The sequence below is a fragment of the Tyto alba genome, unplaced genomic scaffold, assembly GCF_018691265.1.
Source record: "Tyto alba isolate M040663 unplaced genomic scaffold, T.alba_DEE_v4.0 Super-Scaffold_14, whole genome shotgun sequence".
Classification (NCBI taxonomy): domain Eukaryota; kingdom Metazoa; phylum Chordata; class Aves; order Strigiformes; family Tytonidae; genus Tyto; species Tyto alba.
In genome coordinates this window covers 8,694,308-8,710,937 of record NW_024881276.1, presented here as the reverse complement: position 1 = coordinate 8,710,937, position 16,630 = coordinate 8,694,308, and the positions used below count along the sequence as shown (strand labels likewise).

General features: G+C 45.3%; 1 protein-coding gene across 1 annotated transcript in view; it reads right to left on the bottom strand.

Annotated features, from left to right (window-relative positions):
- The window catches only part of CLCN4 (chloride voltage-gated channel 4), a 42,557-nt gene extending 27,393 nt beyond the window's left edge, over positions 1–15,164 (bottom strand). Inside the window, exons 1-3 of the mRNA XM_032986935.2 lie at positions 15,011–15,164; positions 2,187–2,338; positions 1,742–1,841 (exon numbers count right to left, since the gene is read on the bottom strand). Of these exons, the coding sequence (XP_032842826.1) occupies positions 1,742–1,841; positions 2,187–2,330 (244 nt within the window). The 5' untranslated portion in view covers positions 2,331–2,338; positions 15,011–15,164. The remainder of the gene's footprint in view (positions 1–1,741; positions 1,842–2,186; positions 2,339–15,010) is intronic.
- Between the last annotated feature and the right edge of the window lie 1,466 nt (positions 15,165–16,630).

Sequence of the window (16,630 nt, the reverse complement as noted above, 5' to 3'; positions counted from 1 at the left end):
ATACAACCCAGTGTGATCACGCAGGTGCCCCCATGGCAGGTTGGCTTCTCTGAGGAGGCAACATTTCAAGTGGATAGGGAAACGACATGAAGTGTATTGACTGCACCATCTACCTCACCTCCTCCCTCCCAAAAATTGATTAAGAAGCTTCATCCACTCATCACTAATCCCCGCATTCATCAAAGGGGTGTTAACCCCTCGCTGAGGCTGAGAGGGTGGCTCTCTTTCTTTGCCCTGTCCCAGAAATGCTGGAGGCATAGAGCACGTGTCACTTCAACAGCAGACAGAAAAAGTCTGCAGGGCTCATCCCAGATCAGAAGCATGCAGGTAATTTTTGTTCTCGAGGTGATTCGCATGTCCTTGCCCCTATTTAAAAACAGTCTAATTTGATTTGACTCTCTGAGGTTAAACGTGTTGCTCTGCACCCCTATTATTTAAAAGGCTGCAAAAGCTCACACATCTCAGCTGCATCTTACCTTTGCCCTCCGTTCCCAAACTGGACGTACTAGCATTAGAGCTTATCAGGGGTCAGCAACTCTGGCTTTCAACAACCTTGAGGATTTCAGAATGAGGTTTTATTGCAAACTGGAACTGAAACAAATCTTCTGGGGTATTTTTACTGAAATGGGAGTGTGTGGGTGTATACCACATTCCCTGTATGAGTGAGGGGATTAGTGACCAGCTTGTGGGAGGTCATTAGAGCCCTCAAGGGCTTGCTCTAACTTTATATGCAGGCAGAGTTCTCCATCCCAGATGAGACGAACCCTGGCCTTCAGGCAGGGCTTGGCAGCCCTGGTAGTACCCAGTCTATAAGATTCTCTGCCCATCTCAGCTTCCCATCAAAGCATTTGTGGAAATAAATGTATCTCTACAAAATAACATAATTTGACAAAATGTCACTTCAGCAATGTTTTCTCAGGAACTTCCCTATTACTTCTGAGGCTCCTGAGCAACTGTAATACATATATTAACTTGACAGTTGGTAAGCAGGAAATTCACACCACTTGGAAACTACGAAAGTTTACATCATGCTTTCACCAAGCAGCGTGACACAAGAGCACCCTGACATCACTGAAAAAGCATAAGAAATGGCAGCTGTTCCAACTCATAAGAGAAGTGCAGTTTTCCAAGTTGGAAGATGTGTTAAACTGAGCAGAAGACAGGAGCAACTCAGGAAATTAATGAATTTGCCATCTGAATTTGAGCAGGCTGTTAAATATGTAATGTCTGGCTGGCTTGGAAGCAGATCTGAAATTGAGTCTGAAACTGTATTTTCCCTTCACACATATATAAGGAAGATAACCCAGTGGATATAGCAATTTACAAAGCTCCCCTTTGAGTCTCCATAACTAACATTTTCCCCACATCATAATATCTACTTGCAAAATTAATGTAAATGAAGACAAGAAATAAAATTCCTATCAATAAAATTGACTTCGGTGAATCAAAGATTCAGAAAGTCAAAGTAGCCCATTGAGTGTAAAGCGCTCAGATGTATATTTCCAAAAGCAATAGAAGAATCCCTCTACTGGTGAACAACATATTTTCTAGGTCAGTACTCAGCAGGAGACTTTGCAAGTGAGTATTTTTATTAAGCATTATAACTGCCTGGATGCATAGCTGTCTTTTTAGCTTGAAACATCAGTGGAGAGACAATGAAGTAAAAAGAGAAGCAGATGGCACTGCAGCAAACTTGGATGAGATGGTTCTGGGCATAGCTGTAATGCTAACACACACGTACCTGCCAGCAGTCCTATGAGAAGCATTACAACCCATCCTGACCAGGCATCCAGCAAACTCTTGATGAACTCCCATATGGATTCTTTACTTTTGCTTGTTATCTGAAATTAAACATAAATATAGATACGTTGCTGACTCAGGCTGACAAAGTTTCAGTGTATAATGTTTAAACCAAAAAATATTTAACCTGCTATAAGGTGCATACAATTTCTCTACTCTCTACTCCCCTCAGACCCAATCATTTTTTAGAGGTGCTCTGCTGATTAAGTTGCTGGAAGCTCTTTTATATTTACAAACTCAGGACATACCACATCCATATTTTTAGAAGTACTCCTCGAGTCACACAGCATGGTAGGAACCTATAACTTTGGAAGACTGCTTGTTTTCTCACCCCCAGGATGGCTGTAACTCAGGGACTGCAATTCATCGAAGCTGGACACCCTTACCTTTCTGTGGCGGTCAGTGTCACGAGATTTCTCCCGCAGCCAGTCAATGGTGTGGAAATCTTCATAAGTCCCAACGTCAGGGAAAGGCTCATCCAGAAAATCCATCAGGTTGCCAGAACCATTCATGTCTCCTGCATTGACCATACTAGGGTCTGTATGTAGAGGAAAAACAAGTAAGTCAACAAATTCACGCAGCTGTGCCAGACATTTCAGAATCAAGTTTTCCAGAATATCCAAAAACCACAAAGTCCAGAGAGCATGAGTCAGCAGTCCTGGTGGGCACTTACTGAAATCTATGCATTGCCACTAGAAAAAGTATTTTGCTGAAGACTACTTCAACAACTTAGCAAGCCCTAAAAAGCACACACAAAAAGCACCGTGTCCAAGTGCAGAAACAGCAGCTTTCCTGGAAAAAGAGCCCCAGAACCCAGGATGTTTCTGGACTTCTGCAATGATACATCCCGATCACATGTCAGAAGAAGTTCCTTGCCTACAGTGAGATCATCAAGTAGACAAGATCACCAGCTCAGAAAACAAGTGAGAATGCACTACAATTTACCATTCATCATGAACTGCAGATCTTACATGGCACCATTAGTCATAACACTGCAGTGTTGTCTAGTTCTGCATGCTCAAAGCTCCCCGCTTTGATCTGCTTTCCATCCCTGCTCAGAAGGCAAATCTTGAGATCACAATACATCCGTCCTGCATCAGATCTGGAAATGTGGTATCTTCTTCAACTTTGCTTCTGAAGGGCTAGGAGTAAGACTATTCTTGGGAGAACCTGAATGGTTACCTTCTTTCCCATATGCAAACCTTTCAAATTTGCTTTTAAGAAAGCAGGGGGAGAAACAGCCACCACATGTCCTGCTAGAGCACAAGAGGAAACGTAAAGATACTTACTCCCAATCTATAACAAGCAGTTACCAGATGTATTTGATAGTTAAAAAGGAGATCAAAGTAGGCTGTGAAATAATATACACTCTAGAGTATGGCACACAGTGGACATTTTCAGCCCAGAAGTTTTTGGGGTCATGTTCTCTGGGTTTACAGATTACAGATACGAAAGCAGAGAAACATCCATGGCCATTGCTCTGAAGCCCTGGAAACTATGCCTTGTTCATGAAATTCACATCAGCAAAGCATGAAGTTAACTCATAACCACCATACCTCTTTCCCACAGAGAGCTCAGCAACATCTGGTTAGGTGCGAAAATGACTGTTACCTCCTCTAAAGGTCAGGTCCCAGAGTAGTCACTTATATGACAAGCTCCAGAAATGACTGACATCATTCCCGATGAGGGGAGCATTTAGTAGCATGAGAATCTATTAGATGAAGTAGTTTAGGCACACAGGGTTGGAGTCATCCAACTTAATTCATCCATCAAAAATTTGGTGCCTGGGCTGTAAGAACCACCTAGGCTGCCTCCAGAGACAGAGCAAGATGGTGTAAGGGTGTGTGGCAGGGCAGCGCCTGCTCCTTTAAAGGTGTGTGGCCACGGGCCTTTTTCAATGGAACAAGGGATAATAAGAAAAGGAGAAAGCCATGAACAAGAACATAGAGGGACACAAACCTGATGCAAATTATAAGGGAGGTGGTGATGGGAACCAAACCTGGTCAGTCACACTCACTGATGAGGGCACGTGAGAGTGCGCGAATGTCTATTCCAGTGAGGTTGTCTGATCGGGGACCTTGTCAGTTGGGGAACTGTGGGAAAAAGAGGGGAAACCGGAAACAAAAAACAGAGGCACAGGCCTGACAAAGCAAATGCGGAGACCGTGAGAAGAAACAAACCTCATCACTCACACTTATTGAAGAGCTATTAACTGCGCGTGTGCCTCTGAGATACACACTCAGCTTTGCTACGGGTTGAACCTGCACCTGGGAAAGCGGCAGCCGTGTCCCCAGCGTGGGCAGAGGCCCCGGGTCCGCGGGCTGGGCTCCAGCAGCCGGGCAGGAGGGTCCTGGGCCAGGTAGCTGGAGGCATCGGCCATCTGCTTCTACACCACTTAGCAAACTGTTGCTCTATGGAGTAATTAATCCCATCCATACTAAAATAGGTGCCAGGGAGATGGCGTCTTCCAGAGAGTACCTAGGGTTTGTAATATGAAATGTCAATCTTAGACAAAAAACAGCTAACAGGGGGTTACAAGAAAAAAAGCATGTGAAAACACGTAAGAAAAATTGAGGACAGATACAGACTTGAGGGTTTTTACAGACCCTGCAGAGCTGGCAGCTCCTTGACAGACAGAAGACAACTTTTGCAGATCACCGAGGAGGCTAACGTGGTACTAACAACTGCTACCCCCTTTCCTCCATCAGGTACATCAATGGGGATTTCATGAGGAAAGAATTTGGATCTTTGAATCTGTGAGGAAGTTACCCTAGTCTGTAACTAGAACAGGCAAAGATGTGGCAGATAAGCTTTTAATCAACTGTCCATACACCCTGCTGCTCTGATCAGCCCCCTTTATTTACTGCCTTTTTTTTCCCCCTCTCTCTATTTTCAACTCTTTTATTTGAATCCTCTCCTTTTATTTTTTTTTCCCTGGTGGGGACTTTAGGGATGTAACAAGCATGAATACTTGGCTTTGTCAGTGTCTGCTCTTTGCACTCCACCATGTAGAACTTTTTGGACGACATGAACAATGTGCTCAGCACAAGCAGCTGAGAAAAGCATTATCTTACAGGCAACCAGCAGGTCACCATTATAAAGCTATAGAAGCCCTTTTAAGTGTGGAAATCAAGCAATCTCCAAGCACCGGGGCATGTCTGTCTGAAAGAGAATCAAGCAAGGCAGCCACAGCCTGGGGAAGGAAACCAAATGCAGGGCAGGTGTCCCACACGGCACTGCTGAGCACAAACAAGCTGCTGCAGGATTGAGGCAATTTAAAAAGCAGCAGGTAAGAGGAGTGACAACTGAGAAGAGCAATACTTCGCCAGACAGATGAGAGCATGCTCCTACACGTGCCAAGGGAAATGAGAGACTGAAGGTGGGATGCTGTGTCTGACACCAGGGACCTGAAGTTGCAAGTGGACCTTGAGTTCAGTGTCTTGTAAGGCGTGACCGAGGACTGGAATGGGAAGCTGTAATAAGGTAAAAGGATTAGACCACGCTATTATTTTGCAACGCTGTGATATTTTGCAGATCGTTTACTTCACCCTATTCTTCCCACACAATGAAGAAGGACCTGTAAGGAACATGCAGTTCAGACTGCCTGCCTGCGTGAGGCAGACCCTCTGATACATAAACAAACTTCTGGGAGGGAACTCGTGAGCTGAAAGTGTTGGCAAGTTTTCCTTAATACTACAAGAAAACTACCCAACATGCTAGTTATATCACATAAAAAATAGCTTTTTAAGTATGTTGTCAATGCCCAGCACATGACAGTATTGTGATGGTTAATACTAGGCCAGACCACAAATATGTAGGATAATTACAAGCTCACCCTGACTCTACCCCAAAAATACGTGCTACATAACACATCCAGGGAGAGAAAAATATGCTAGAGACCACAGGGACATGGAAGACTAAGAAAACAACCAAACTTTGAACTCTAGATAGCGTATTAATACCTGAAAATTGCAGCTAGCCGGATGATTATCAGCCTTAAAGTTCACTTCAGGGACTACTCTTTTAAAAGCAGAGATGTGATATCAGATCGAACTAGCACTAAGCAACATAAGTATCACTTTCTCTTTATTTTGCATTTATTTATCTCATCTTAATTCAGCATCTGAAATTATCTCCAAAGTTTATTTCAGGACAAGCTAACTTGTCCTCTTAGAGATGCTTGCAGAGATGCTTCCAGGTCTGCCAGCAGAACTGGAGCCTTACGCAAATAACTCAGTTATAAATATTTTAATTTAATACACATAAGCTAAGGACAAATTAATCTCATACAAACACCAATTATACTGCAGCAATCCACTCAGATGATGGCAAAAGTACGAGCATTCATGGTGTGAGTTGTCTAATTTAGCATTAGAAATTTGCGCTAGACTCTGGATGCTAAAATCTAGACTCCTTTCATAGCTGATGAGAGGAAGTAAACTCTATTCAGGTGCAATTTATCTGATGTATTCTGGGTGTTTACATTAGAATGAGACAGATTGTTTTGCAGAAGTGCTAATTTCTGTTTACTAGTTACAACGAGATGTCAGAGGTAGACATCCACATTTCATCAAATGAGTCCAACACTACCAATTCAAAAGAAAACATTGCAATATCATTACATGCAGAATTAGTAACAAATGCAACTCATAGCCAATCCTAACACCTCAGCATCGAAGAGACTTGGATACTCTAACAGAGCTTATCTACACTGAAAGGTGTTAAATCTTGCCAAGTAACTGACATACGTATTTTGTCTCTTTGTTGTTACGTGTCTTAGATGTCCTTGCTGTCCTTTCCACTACTTTTCCAGATGCTGATGCAACATAATTTATGCAAGGGCAAACGTTTAGTCCCCTATTCTTTTCCTAATAATTCCTGGCATTCCACTAGCTCTTCCTAGTGCTGACATCCAATATTTTCACCAAGCAGGCTGCTATAACTCCAGGCTGTTCTCCATGAGAGGCAGCAGCCAGTTTGGAGCCCACTGTTCTGTGGTCTCTTAAGGACATTTTCCCAATTGCTTTGCCTTTATCGACTTTGAATTACGTCTGCCACTGTATTCCCTGCAGAGCGGCAGAGTGCTTTCTTCAGCTCTAAACAGTGAGCTCTCATTTTTACTGACTAGCTTAGTAGATCTACAACTGAACATTTTTGTCAACACTGCTTTAATAATTGTAGACAGGTTCTTGCTAAAAACTAAATGAGGAAACAAAGAAATCTGACTGAACTACGTATCTCCTGAATTCAGAGGGTTCTGGTTAGCAGATTTACCTGGATTTAGACCCATGCTGCTACACATGGAGCAAAGTCCTGGCAGGGATCAATTCACAAATCCAGAGAGGTCACTACTAATTGCCCTTCTTGATAGAGGCTCTCCTGGCTGCCACATAATCCTAGATATCTTCCAGACACTGTGGGCCAGGTCAACCTGATGTTCAGTCCCCGATCACCCAGCTAGCTGTGCTTGGTGCACAATATTCTGAAGCCAGAAAGAAAGAGAGGTTGCCCTGCAAACTTCGGAGGTGCTGCATGAGAGCAGCTGGAGGTAAGGTTCAAAAGAGCAAGCCCAAAGATTAGCCCATGAGGCTTGATGACTGTAGGAATGCAGATACATTTTAAGTGATCCCTGAAGCCTCCTATGTAAAAGAAAGCAGAGATTAGTGCAAACAACCTACAGAAGCCAGGGTTCGGACACGGTGAGCTGGCCCGGCAGGCTGGGACACACCAGCAAGCACAGCAGGTACTGCATGGGCTGAAGTCTCTTCTGTTACATTTACTCACTTTCTGTTATTTTTTGAAGACGCAAAAGGTAGTAGTATTATTATATTTAAAGTCATGTTTTTCTGCAGGTCGCACAGTGAGTAAACTCATCATGTGATTGGGACCAGCTATATGATACACTGCAGGTTGCAGCTAAGTATTATATCAGAGTGATAAATTACATTTATAATGGAAATGCTGACAACCTCTCAGCTTTATAGCACTGTTACAGTACGTGCAAATCTAAAAGCCACAGCTAGAAGAGCTCCATTGGTGAACTGACATTCTAGGTATTATGTTGACTGACTGATCAGATTTGAAATGTGTTTGACATGGCAAGCACAGACCAAAACATCCCATGGTTCAAAGAAACTGAAATGTATACCGATGGGAAACAACTAGCTGAACAGCCATCAAAGGAAAAGTCTTGGCCCTGGCCTATTGCTACTAGACATGCTCGTTCCATGCTACGTTCTCTTCATCCTGTTTTCTGTTTTAATTGGACACATTGCACTGACGCAGGCAGTATATTTTTTTAATGCAATTCCAGCAAGTTTCAAGTTACTTTCAACAGATCACAGTTACTGAATTACTTCAACACTTCAAATGAACATTCACCTACACGCTTTCCTCTGTAAGCTGTTTTTCTTGAAGCTGGTAGTGGTGGGGTTGCTATGTGAAACAGAACAGTATGCAGGCAGCAAAGCATACCTCTCTTCAGTGACTCTTCTGCTGTAGCATAAGGAAGGGATGAACCTGGAGAGAGACTGGGAAAAGAAAGCAGAAGCCTAAAGGCCAGTTGCGTGTTCCTTGATTCATATTTGTTTGGACTGACTTTTCCGGGGCATCCAAAGCATTATCTGTTCCATCTCTTCCAAATGTGGCACAAGTTAGCTGACACACAAAAGCAGAAAACAGCACGTCTCAGGGCTTTTCTATGCTCTGGTACCAATACACGTACAGTGATAAAACAGGGGAGATGCTACTCCAGACACAATGCTTTTGAAATGATTCATGGTCATTTCAATCGTGACTCCCTCAGAGCTGAGCGTGCCACTGATCTGAATGGTTGGCCAGATGAGCTGGCTCATGACAGCAGGTGCTGCACAAACTAAGGAGCATGGGGGCTGTGAAAATCCCTGTGATTTATTTTGCATAGGAGCCAATAACGAACAATGAAATCTTACTGGTTTACTAACTGGCAATCATCGCAAGACCCCTTCATGCTGACAGCTGATTTGCCACTCTCTACGCCCTTAATACTTGCAAGGACCATGTCGTACCATATTCTCAAAACAGCCAAGCATGGTGACCCAGCCTCGTGGCCATTAGCTGCCCAACATGGCCTGTCGAGCAAAGGCCCCTCGTTGTGAGAGCTGGGGGCTCTGCCAGCACCCATCCGCCCCCAGTCCCAAGGGATTTACACCTAGTCACAGAGGTGGACACAGAGCACTCTCCACCCGGGCGGTCAGTGCTGCCCGCAGAGCGAGCTGGAGTCAGCGTTCAGAAAGAGCCATAAGAGGATGAGGATGAGGGAGAAAGTGCCTAGAGCTGAGCACGGTTACACCACACGTCTTCAGTAGCCCCCGGCCAGAGAAAATGGGCCTCCTAGCTCAGGAAGTCAGCAAGATTATTAATAGGGTGACCTTGAAAGACATGAATGAGGAGTACAGGGAGATGATGTATGCCTTTCGGGGAGGGGTCGGAGAGCAAAGCCTGTTTAGCCTGGATCCGGGAAGGCCAAGGAGAGGGTGGATGAATTCCCTTTCCACCACACAGCACATAAGAGATGATCTAGAAATGGCAGTGCGGCATTGCACCCTGCAAGATATATGGTTCTATCTTGGCAGGTAAATGGTTATGAAATGATCTTCTAAACAACAAGTAAGATGCTGTTGGGTGGTGATTTTATGAGGAAGCTGTCTTCAGCAAAAGCAAGCAGGCTGAATCACTGGCAAGTTAAAAGGGCGGTTTGCTGCAGGTTGAAAAAATATCCATGGGCAATTTAAGATTATTAACCTTAGAAGCCTCAGACTGAACAAGCCAATTGATTTATTGGCCTTCTGTCTTAACGATGCTTAAAAAAAAAAAAAAAAAAAAAAAAAGTTAAAATGGCCTTGGATCAGAGCAAGGTTCAGACTCCTGGAAAAATAAGAAAACGCTGAACCCAGTTACAGGCCTTTTTTGGAAACGTAATATGGCACATAAAAAGCGGAGGATAGTTAAATTGAGAAAATACAGAGGGAAGACTGGATATTAAAGTTGCCAAATGCCTTTCCTCCAATTCAAGGACTAATTGAGCAGCCCCTGTATATGAGTGAAAAGCACCGCAAACCCTCAGCCTCCCACCGCACAAGCGCAGGCAGGATGCAGTATGGGAAACGTTACTGTAAAATATTGGAGCATTTTACTGTACGGCCCCACCACCACATATTAAGGAGTTTCCTGCTATCATAGTGTGGGCAAGCTAAATACAGTCACATCTTTGATGTGCAGCTTTACCCTGAGTAACCTCTATGGAAAAAATTATGCAGCCACAGAAGAGCTCAAAAAACACAGGGCACCAGATCACAGAGGAGAGGGCCTGGGAGAGAAGGGGAAGGCGAGAGGGAACATTTGGGATAAATGGTGGAAAATTGAGGCACAAAAGGCTCCTCCAGACCAAACCACAGCCTCTGACTGCCCCTCCTCATCCACCACACGTGCTCATGGGACGAGCACAGAGGAGATAACAGGGCTGGCAGGGAGCACAGGCAAAGGGAGGCACAGGGGTGCATGGGCCCCACCAGCACACCCGGGAGCTGATAACCAACCCTCTGGGCTTCCTGACCCTTCAGCAACACCCTGACCCCCTCTTCTCCTTTTCTCCTCCCGGGTTGCCATGCTTCTCTTCCTCCAAGGGGTGAACCTCACCCCAGTATCCTGCTCCCCGCTCCTTACCAGGACAACTCTCCCTTTAGAAACCAATTCCTTTCAGTATGAAATATCAGGTGTTTGGTCTCTGTTCGAGTTTTCTTGGAAAGTCTGAGTAAAATCAGTTCAGCTGCTGAGTTATGTCAGAAAGGGAAGGGGAAAAAGAATCCCAGCTCTTTCCCCATGAGCTCCAAGTGGAATTTTTGCACTCACATAACTCAAAATCTGCTCTGTATAAAAAATGCTAAACGCTCATGTCTGTTCCCAGCAAGTCTTAAAGGTCTCTCCAATAAATTTAGTTGTTAGGGTAGACGTTGGGGCCGTGGAAAAAGCAGGAGGGAAATATTGCAGGCTCTGGAACATCCATCTGCATTTTTCAAACTGAGCTGAAACATCTCTATTAAAGTATGCCCCTCTGTGAACAGCCCATCAGTTTGGGAAGATGAGCCCCATGGGCTGGCATCAACCCCACACACGCTTGTTTGTTAAAGGAAGCAAGATTTCACAGAATCACAGAATGGGTTGGGTTGGAAGGGACCCTAAAGGTCATCTAGTTCCAACCCCCCCTGCCCCGGGCAGGGCCCCCTTCCCCCAGCCCAGGGTGCTCCCAGCCCCGTCCAACCTGGCCTTGAACCCTTCCAGGGAGGGGGCACCCACAGCTGCTCTGGGCACCCTGGGCCAGCACCTCACCCCCCCGCACAGCAAATAACTTCTTCCTTAGATCTAATCTAAACCTACCCTCTTTCAGTTTAAAGCTGTTATCCCTCATCCTACCACTACACCCCCTGATCCAGAGTCCCTCCCCACCTTCCCTGCAGGCCCCCTTTAAGTACTGGCAGGCCGCTATAAGGTCTCCCTGGAACCTTCTCTTCTCCGGGCTGAACAGCCCCAGCTCTCAACCTGTCCTCAGAAGGGAGGGGCTCCAGCCCCCTCGTCATCTTCATGGTCCTCCTCTGGACCCACTCGAGCAGATCCATGTCCTTCTTATGCTGGGGGCCCCACACCTGGACACAGCACTGCAGGTGGGGTCTCACAAGAGCAGAGTAGGGAGGTGATTCTCCCCCTCTTGCCCTCTGGCCGCACTTCTCTTGATGCAGCCCAGGATATTGTTGGCTTTCTGTGCTGTGAGTGCACGCTGCTGGGTCATAGTCAGAAACTTGATTAGATAAAATTCAGAAAACCTTCAGTATCTGGGGTGAGAAACTAAACTTCAGAAGACAGGACAGACTGGGTATCAGGCTAATAGTGTAGCAGCATGTAGTTTCTAGTCTTGATTTCCTTCTAGTCCTCTTCCTCACAAAAAAGAGGGGGAATTTCTCTCCTGGAGCAGCTGTTTTTATGGCCACAGAGCGCCAAGCCAGGGCTGAGGGGCCAGGAGTGCTGTACCATTTTCCTCCTCATGCCACTCACGACCAAGTTTTGCAGAACCAGGTTTGGGTTTCCAGTGTTGCTCTTTGTCTCCTCACTCAGAAAATGATAGGGTTAAGGGGTGGAATAAAAGGAGTTATTGGACTGGAAAAAAGGCAAATAGATTCACAGAAAACAGATTTGCACTGTCAGAAGGGAAATGCCCTGGCATACAGTTACTCCTAAAAAGCTCTCCCCTTAAATGGGGTGTTCAATGGCATTAAACACATCTCTCGTTGAAAACATTTTTAAGCCTTCAGCTTGAAATAAAGCTGATAAACCTGCAGTAGAAAAGCCATTAATCTGTTCTACCATGTCACTTCTCATGAGCTGAGTGGAGGCAGTGAGTCATTTTCACACAGATGGAGGGTAATGTTTTCCTGTTCGCAGGGCACTGGTTTTTACTGCTGCATTTGACGCCAATGGGCTGCGCAGTTACAGACAAGTTACTTCATACCGCCGAGAGGAAGCTCCCCCACATCCAAGACGGGGGAACCTTTTCCTTGGGGTGATGTTTGAGAGCAACATGTTAAAGGTGTTTTAGGAATAGCAGCCTACTGTAACCCAGCCAGAGTTTCTCTTTTGGCATTAACGATTGTGTGTGATTTTTTTGGTTCTGCTGCACTAGAGATGAAGTAATCTGAGAAAAGCCAGTATCTGGGGTGTACACACACACACACAAAGAAGTTAGACTCCTACTCTACAACCTGATCCCATTTCACTAAATGGAAAAATCAACGCACACGCGCACAAACACAGATCCCTGGGGCACCCCGTAAGCTGCAGCCTGATGGCACAAGCAAACCGGGAAAGGACTGGTACCCCCGGGCACCACGCCGAGCTCTGAGCAGCTCAGAGCCGAGGGACGCCCGCGTGTCGCAGCGCTGACCCCCGCCACACACGGGATGGCCCTGAACCGTGGGTGAGGCGGGGGGGGGGGGGTGGCTTCCCCCCTCCCCTTGCACAAGCACCGGGCTACAGTCACGATCCCCCTCACTTTCCCCTCCAGCCCAACAACCAACAGCTTCACAATGAAGCAGCTCCCAGACCGGAGGAGGGGGGGATGGTTACAGAGCTCCGGGGAGCCGGTTCGCTCCAGGCAGATGGGAAGGACCCAACCCCAGAGCAAATGCTGCCCTCCAACACCCTCCCCTTCTCCTCCTCCAGTCCTCGTTTAAAAGCCACCAGGCACTACCTTTGAAGAGGCACTACCTTCCCAAGGCAGGCCCCGACGCGCGAAGGGGCCGAGCGCGTGTGCAGCCACACGGCCCCCCAGTGCTGCGGGGCAGAGAGCCCTCCTGCCAGGGATCTTTCCAGGGTCACGTTTTATACTAAATAACACTTAAAGGCCTTAATTCCTTAATTTCCGAGTTGCCCCAGCACACGTTTAAGCCTGGCACCCGGTCTTTCGTTGCACAAGATGCCTGACTCAAATCATGAGAGCAGGAGAACCGCCTCCCTGTATGTATTTCCACAGGGCATTCAAATATGATCCGGAACCCACAGGTGCTTCTAAAAACGGTGCTTCAGAGGGGGTGAGGAGAACAAACCCAGAGCAGGTGCCGTCAGGGTGCCAGCCTCCCTACCACCTCGTACAGCAACAGGTTTGTATTTCTATTGCTTTTGAGGCTCAGTCTTGGAGAAAAAAAAAAAAAAGATTCTGTTGGGAAAAAATAAAATTGAAATTTATTTTCCTTTTCAGTTTTGAAGAACTGTTGTCCTTTCTTATTTCATTTCGGTAATTCATTTTATACTTCCTTTTCCCCCCCCTTATTTCCTGATCTTGACACTACTGCATACCTGATCACTGGAAAGCAGAATTCATCCTTACTAGGATGTACAACCTCCTTCAGCACAGGAGATCCAAAATCTCTCCCACAAGTGTATGGGTGAGCACACAGAGAACCTAGGCCTGCCGAATTTTCAAGATTTTCCTAATAGTGGGAAAAAAATTATTTGAACAATGAATGGGATTTTCAGGACTCAGAAAACTTCATGCAGACTAGGAGTGAAAAGTCACTTGACTCTCTGCCTGATGAAGCTGCAGCTGAGTCATCCTCTGTTCTGTGGCAAAGGCACAGGATTATTTATCAGAAGTCTTAAAATTGCAAAAAAAAAAAAAAGGTATATTTTATTTTTCTGACTAGTATAAACTCAAAAATTAACTTAGCTTTTTGCATTCTAACATTTGTAATAGACTAACCTTAAAAGGTAGTAAAAGATTTTTAAAAAGCCCTAAAATATATTTTAAAAGCAATACAGAAAACAACCACCACAGAAGATTCACCATTTTTTCCTCTACAAATACATGTCTTCATATATTTGTATAGAGTGCATAATTAAAAACCCACGCCAGGAAAAGAAAACAGACTCTGGACTTTGCTTATATAAATACCAGCAGTCCAAAAAAGCAGTTTAGCATGGATTTTCCAGCCTTTTGGTGATTGGCATTTTGTGTAAGAAATAAAAATCTGCTTATCATCTCGTACGCTCCTTCTGGAAAAGAATTTTTCATGCCTATGTTGGATGACAAGCAAAACCTACCTTACATTACAGCAAATTATGCAGGAAACCTGCTGGACTAGGTACTTTCAAACCACGTCAGCAAAAATTAATAAGAAAGGAAAAGCCTCTTTCCCCAAATACATCTACTAACCCCCCTAAGCAAGTTAATCCTCATTCCTTTATAAACTTAGACACTTCTATCTGTACAACAACTTCCTTTAGGCGTCCAAGGGGGAAAAAAAAAAAAAAAAAAAAAAAAAAAAAGCAAATCAGGGAATGCGATCAGAACAGCATTGCTGCTCTCCTCTGCACGACTAGATGATGATGGCTGCTCACGTAAATACAGGATTCAGCAGACACCCGAAGGAGCCACAGCAGAAGGCAGGGACAAAGGGCCTTCTTCAGCTTTAAAGCTCCGTCTGGCAGCATTTCCACTGGAGATGTCAGCCGGGCGATCAGCGCAGAGCCAGCGGGCAGCCCCTGCACCTGCAAACCCTCTGCCTGCAGAGAAACTGTGCCCCTTTCATCTCCAGCAGGGACTCTGCCCGACAGAGCCGGGGCTCTGGGGCGGCACCGCGACAGCTACTGGCAAATCAATCTGGCGAAGAATTATGTCGCTTACCTGCAATGCAACATCATTTAGCCCGGTCCCAAAGATTTTAATAGCATCCTTCCTTGGGTGGTGCGGCTGCAGAAGCAGTGATGTCACGGGAGGAAGCAGTAACAATCATGTGACTGCATCCTCCGTCTATAGGATATCTGATAGGAGCCGGGGCCAGAGGCAGACGCGCCAGTCTGTAATCCCACAGATTAAACTGCAAGCTTCTTTACCCTGCCCTGCCTATTCGGTCACCATTACAGCATGTGCAGCTTTTTTCCCTCCTCCTAACCTGAGCTACTTCTTTTTAAAAGGGCTTGTGGATTTTTTTTTTTTTTGCAACAGCAATAGCAATTACATTTTTTCATGAGGAAAAAGCACAGTAAGTACGCTGCTTGCGCACCAAGAAGTATTCCTGTTGACTCTGCAGCAACGCCCAGGTGTCGTATTTTCTTTCATCTTCGTGAAGTATGTAATCTCAGCAGCTTGGAAAGGAGACAAACCACAATTCCACCATCCCTTGCATTTTCCTTTCTCCCAGTGCTCCATTTCAACTTATCTGGACTGACTTCCCTCCATCTTCTGTGTCATATTTAAGCTTTGCAAGCTCACATCAAATGTTTTGTCCCTGCTACCTTCACTTCTTTGCTCTCCCCACCATCCATCCATCGCTACACTTGCAACCTTCTGCCTTTTCTTCAGTGCAACTGTCACTGCTTGAATGATCCAGCCTACTTTTCCTTTTCAAAACTTCTGCTTGTTCTCTCATCAAATGCTTAAAAAGCTAGGACATCCTAAAATGTTTTAAATGAAATAAAACAAAACCCAGAACAATAAAACAGCCCCAATTGCCTTCTCTCACATTTTGGTTAACAGCTCATAGCCATTTTTTTGAGGGAAATTTTTCTTTTTTGGGGGAGGGAGTGGGGTGGTTTTGGTTTGTTTGGGGTTTTTTTAAAATAATTTTATTACACTCTACAACCTATTTGAGTTCTACAACAAAACAATGATCTCCAAAGTTCTGATTGTAGAAGTTTTATACAAGCCACCAGGATCACGTTCTGCAAGGCAGAGGCTGTTAACTGTTCTTTGTGAAGATCGCGTACGTGTCTGTACATGCGCAATGTGTTTTACTTCAGGACATTCACCTTACTGCTCATTTTCCCATATTTGAATATTGTGCAGACTGGTTTTACCCCCTCGGGATATCCAGGGTTGCGCTTTTTATTTCCAAGCAGATACAACAGCTAGGTAGAGGGAGACCTTGCACAAACACACGTGGAAATATCCACGGGTGACTGAAGGCACACGCGTGACTTCCACACACTTCAAACTCTAAGGACCTTTTTGTCCCAGCGTGTTTGAGCAGGTATTTATGGATGCACTAATCAGGCAGCCCGGGCCAGCAAAACACGCCAGCTGATACAGGGTGGACAAACCCTCGTTTCAGAATGGCTACACGGCTCCTCCAAATCTTCTCTGTAAGCTGATGAAAGTTCTTGCGCTCCTTACTTCTGATACGGGGACTCCCCATACAGAACCCACCCCTGTTGGACTTCACTGAATTCTGAGCACTTCACCTGGAGTTCCCACAGCTTCCTGGAGCGAGGAGCCTGCCTTTAGAGACGCGCTTTGATTATGCCC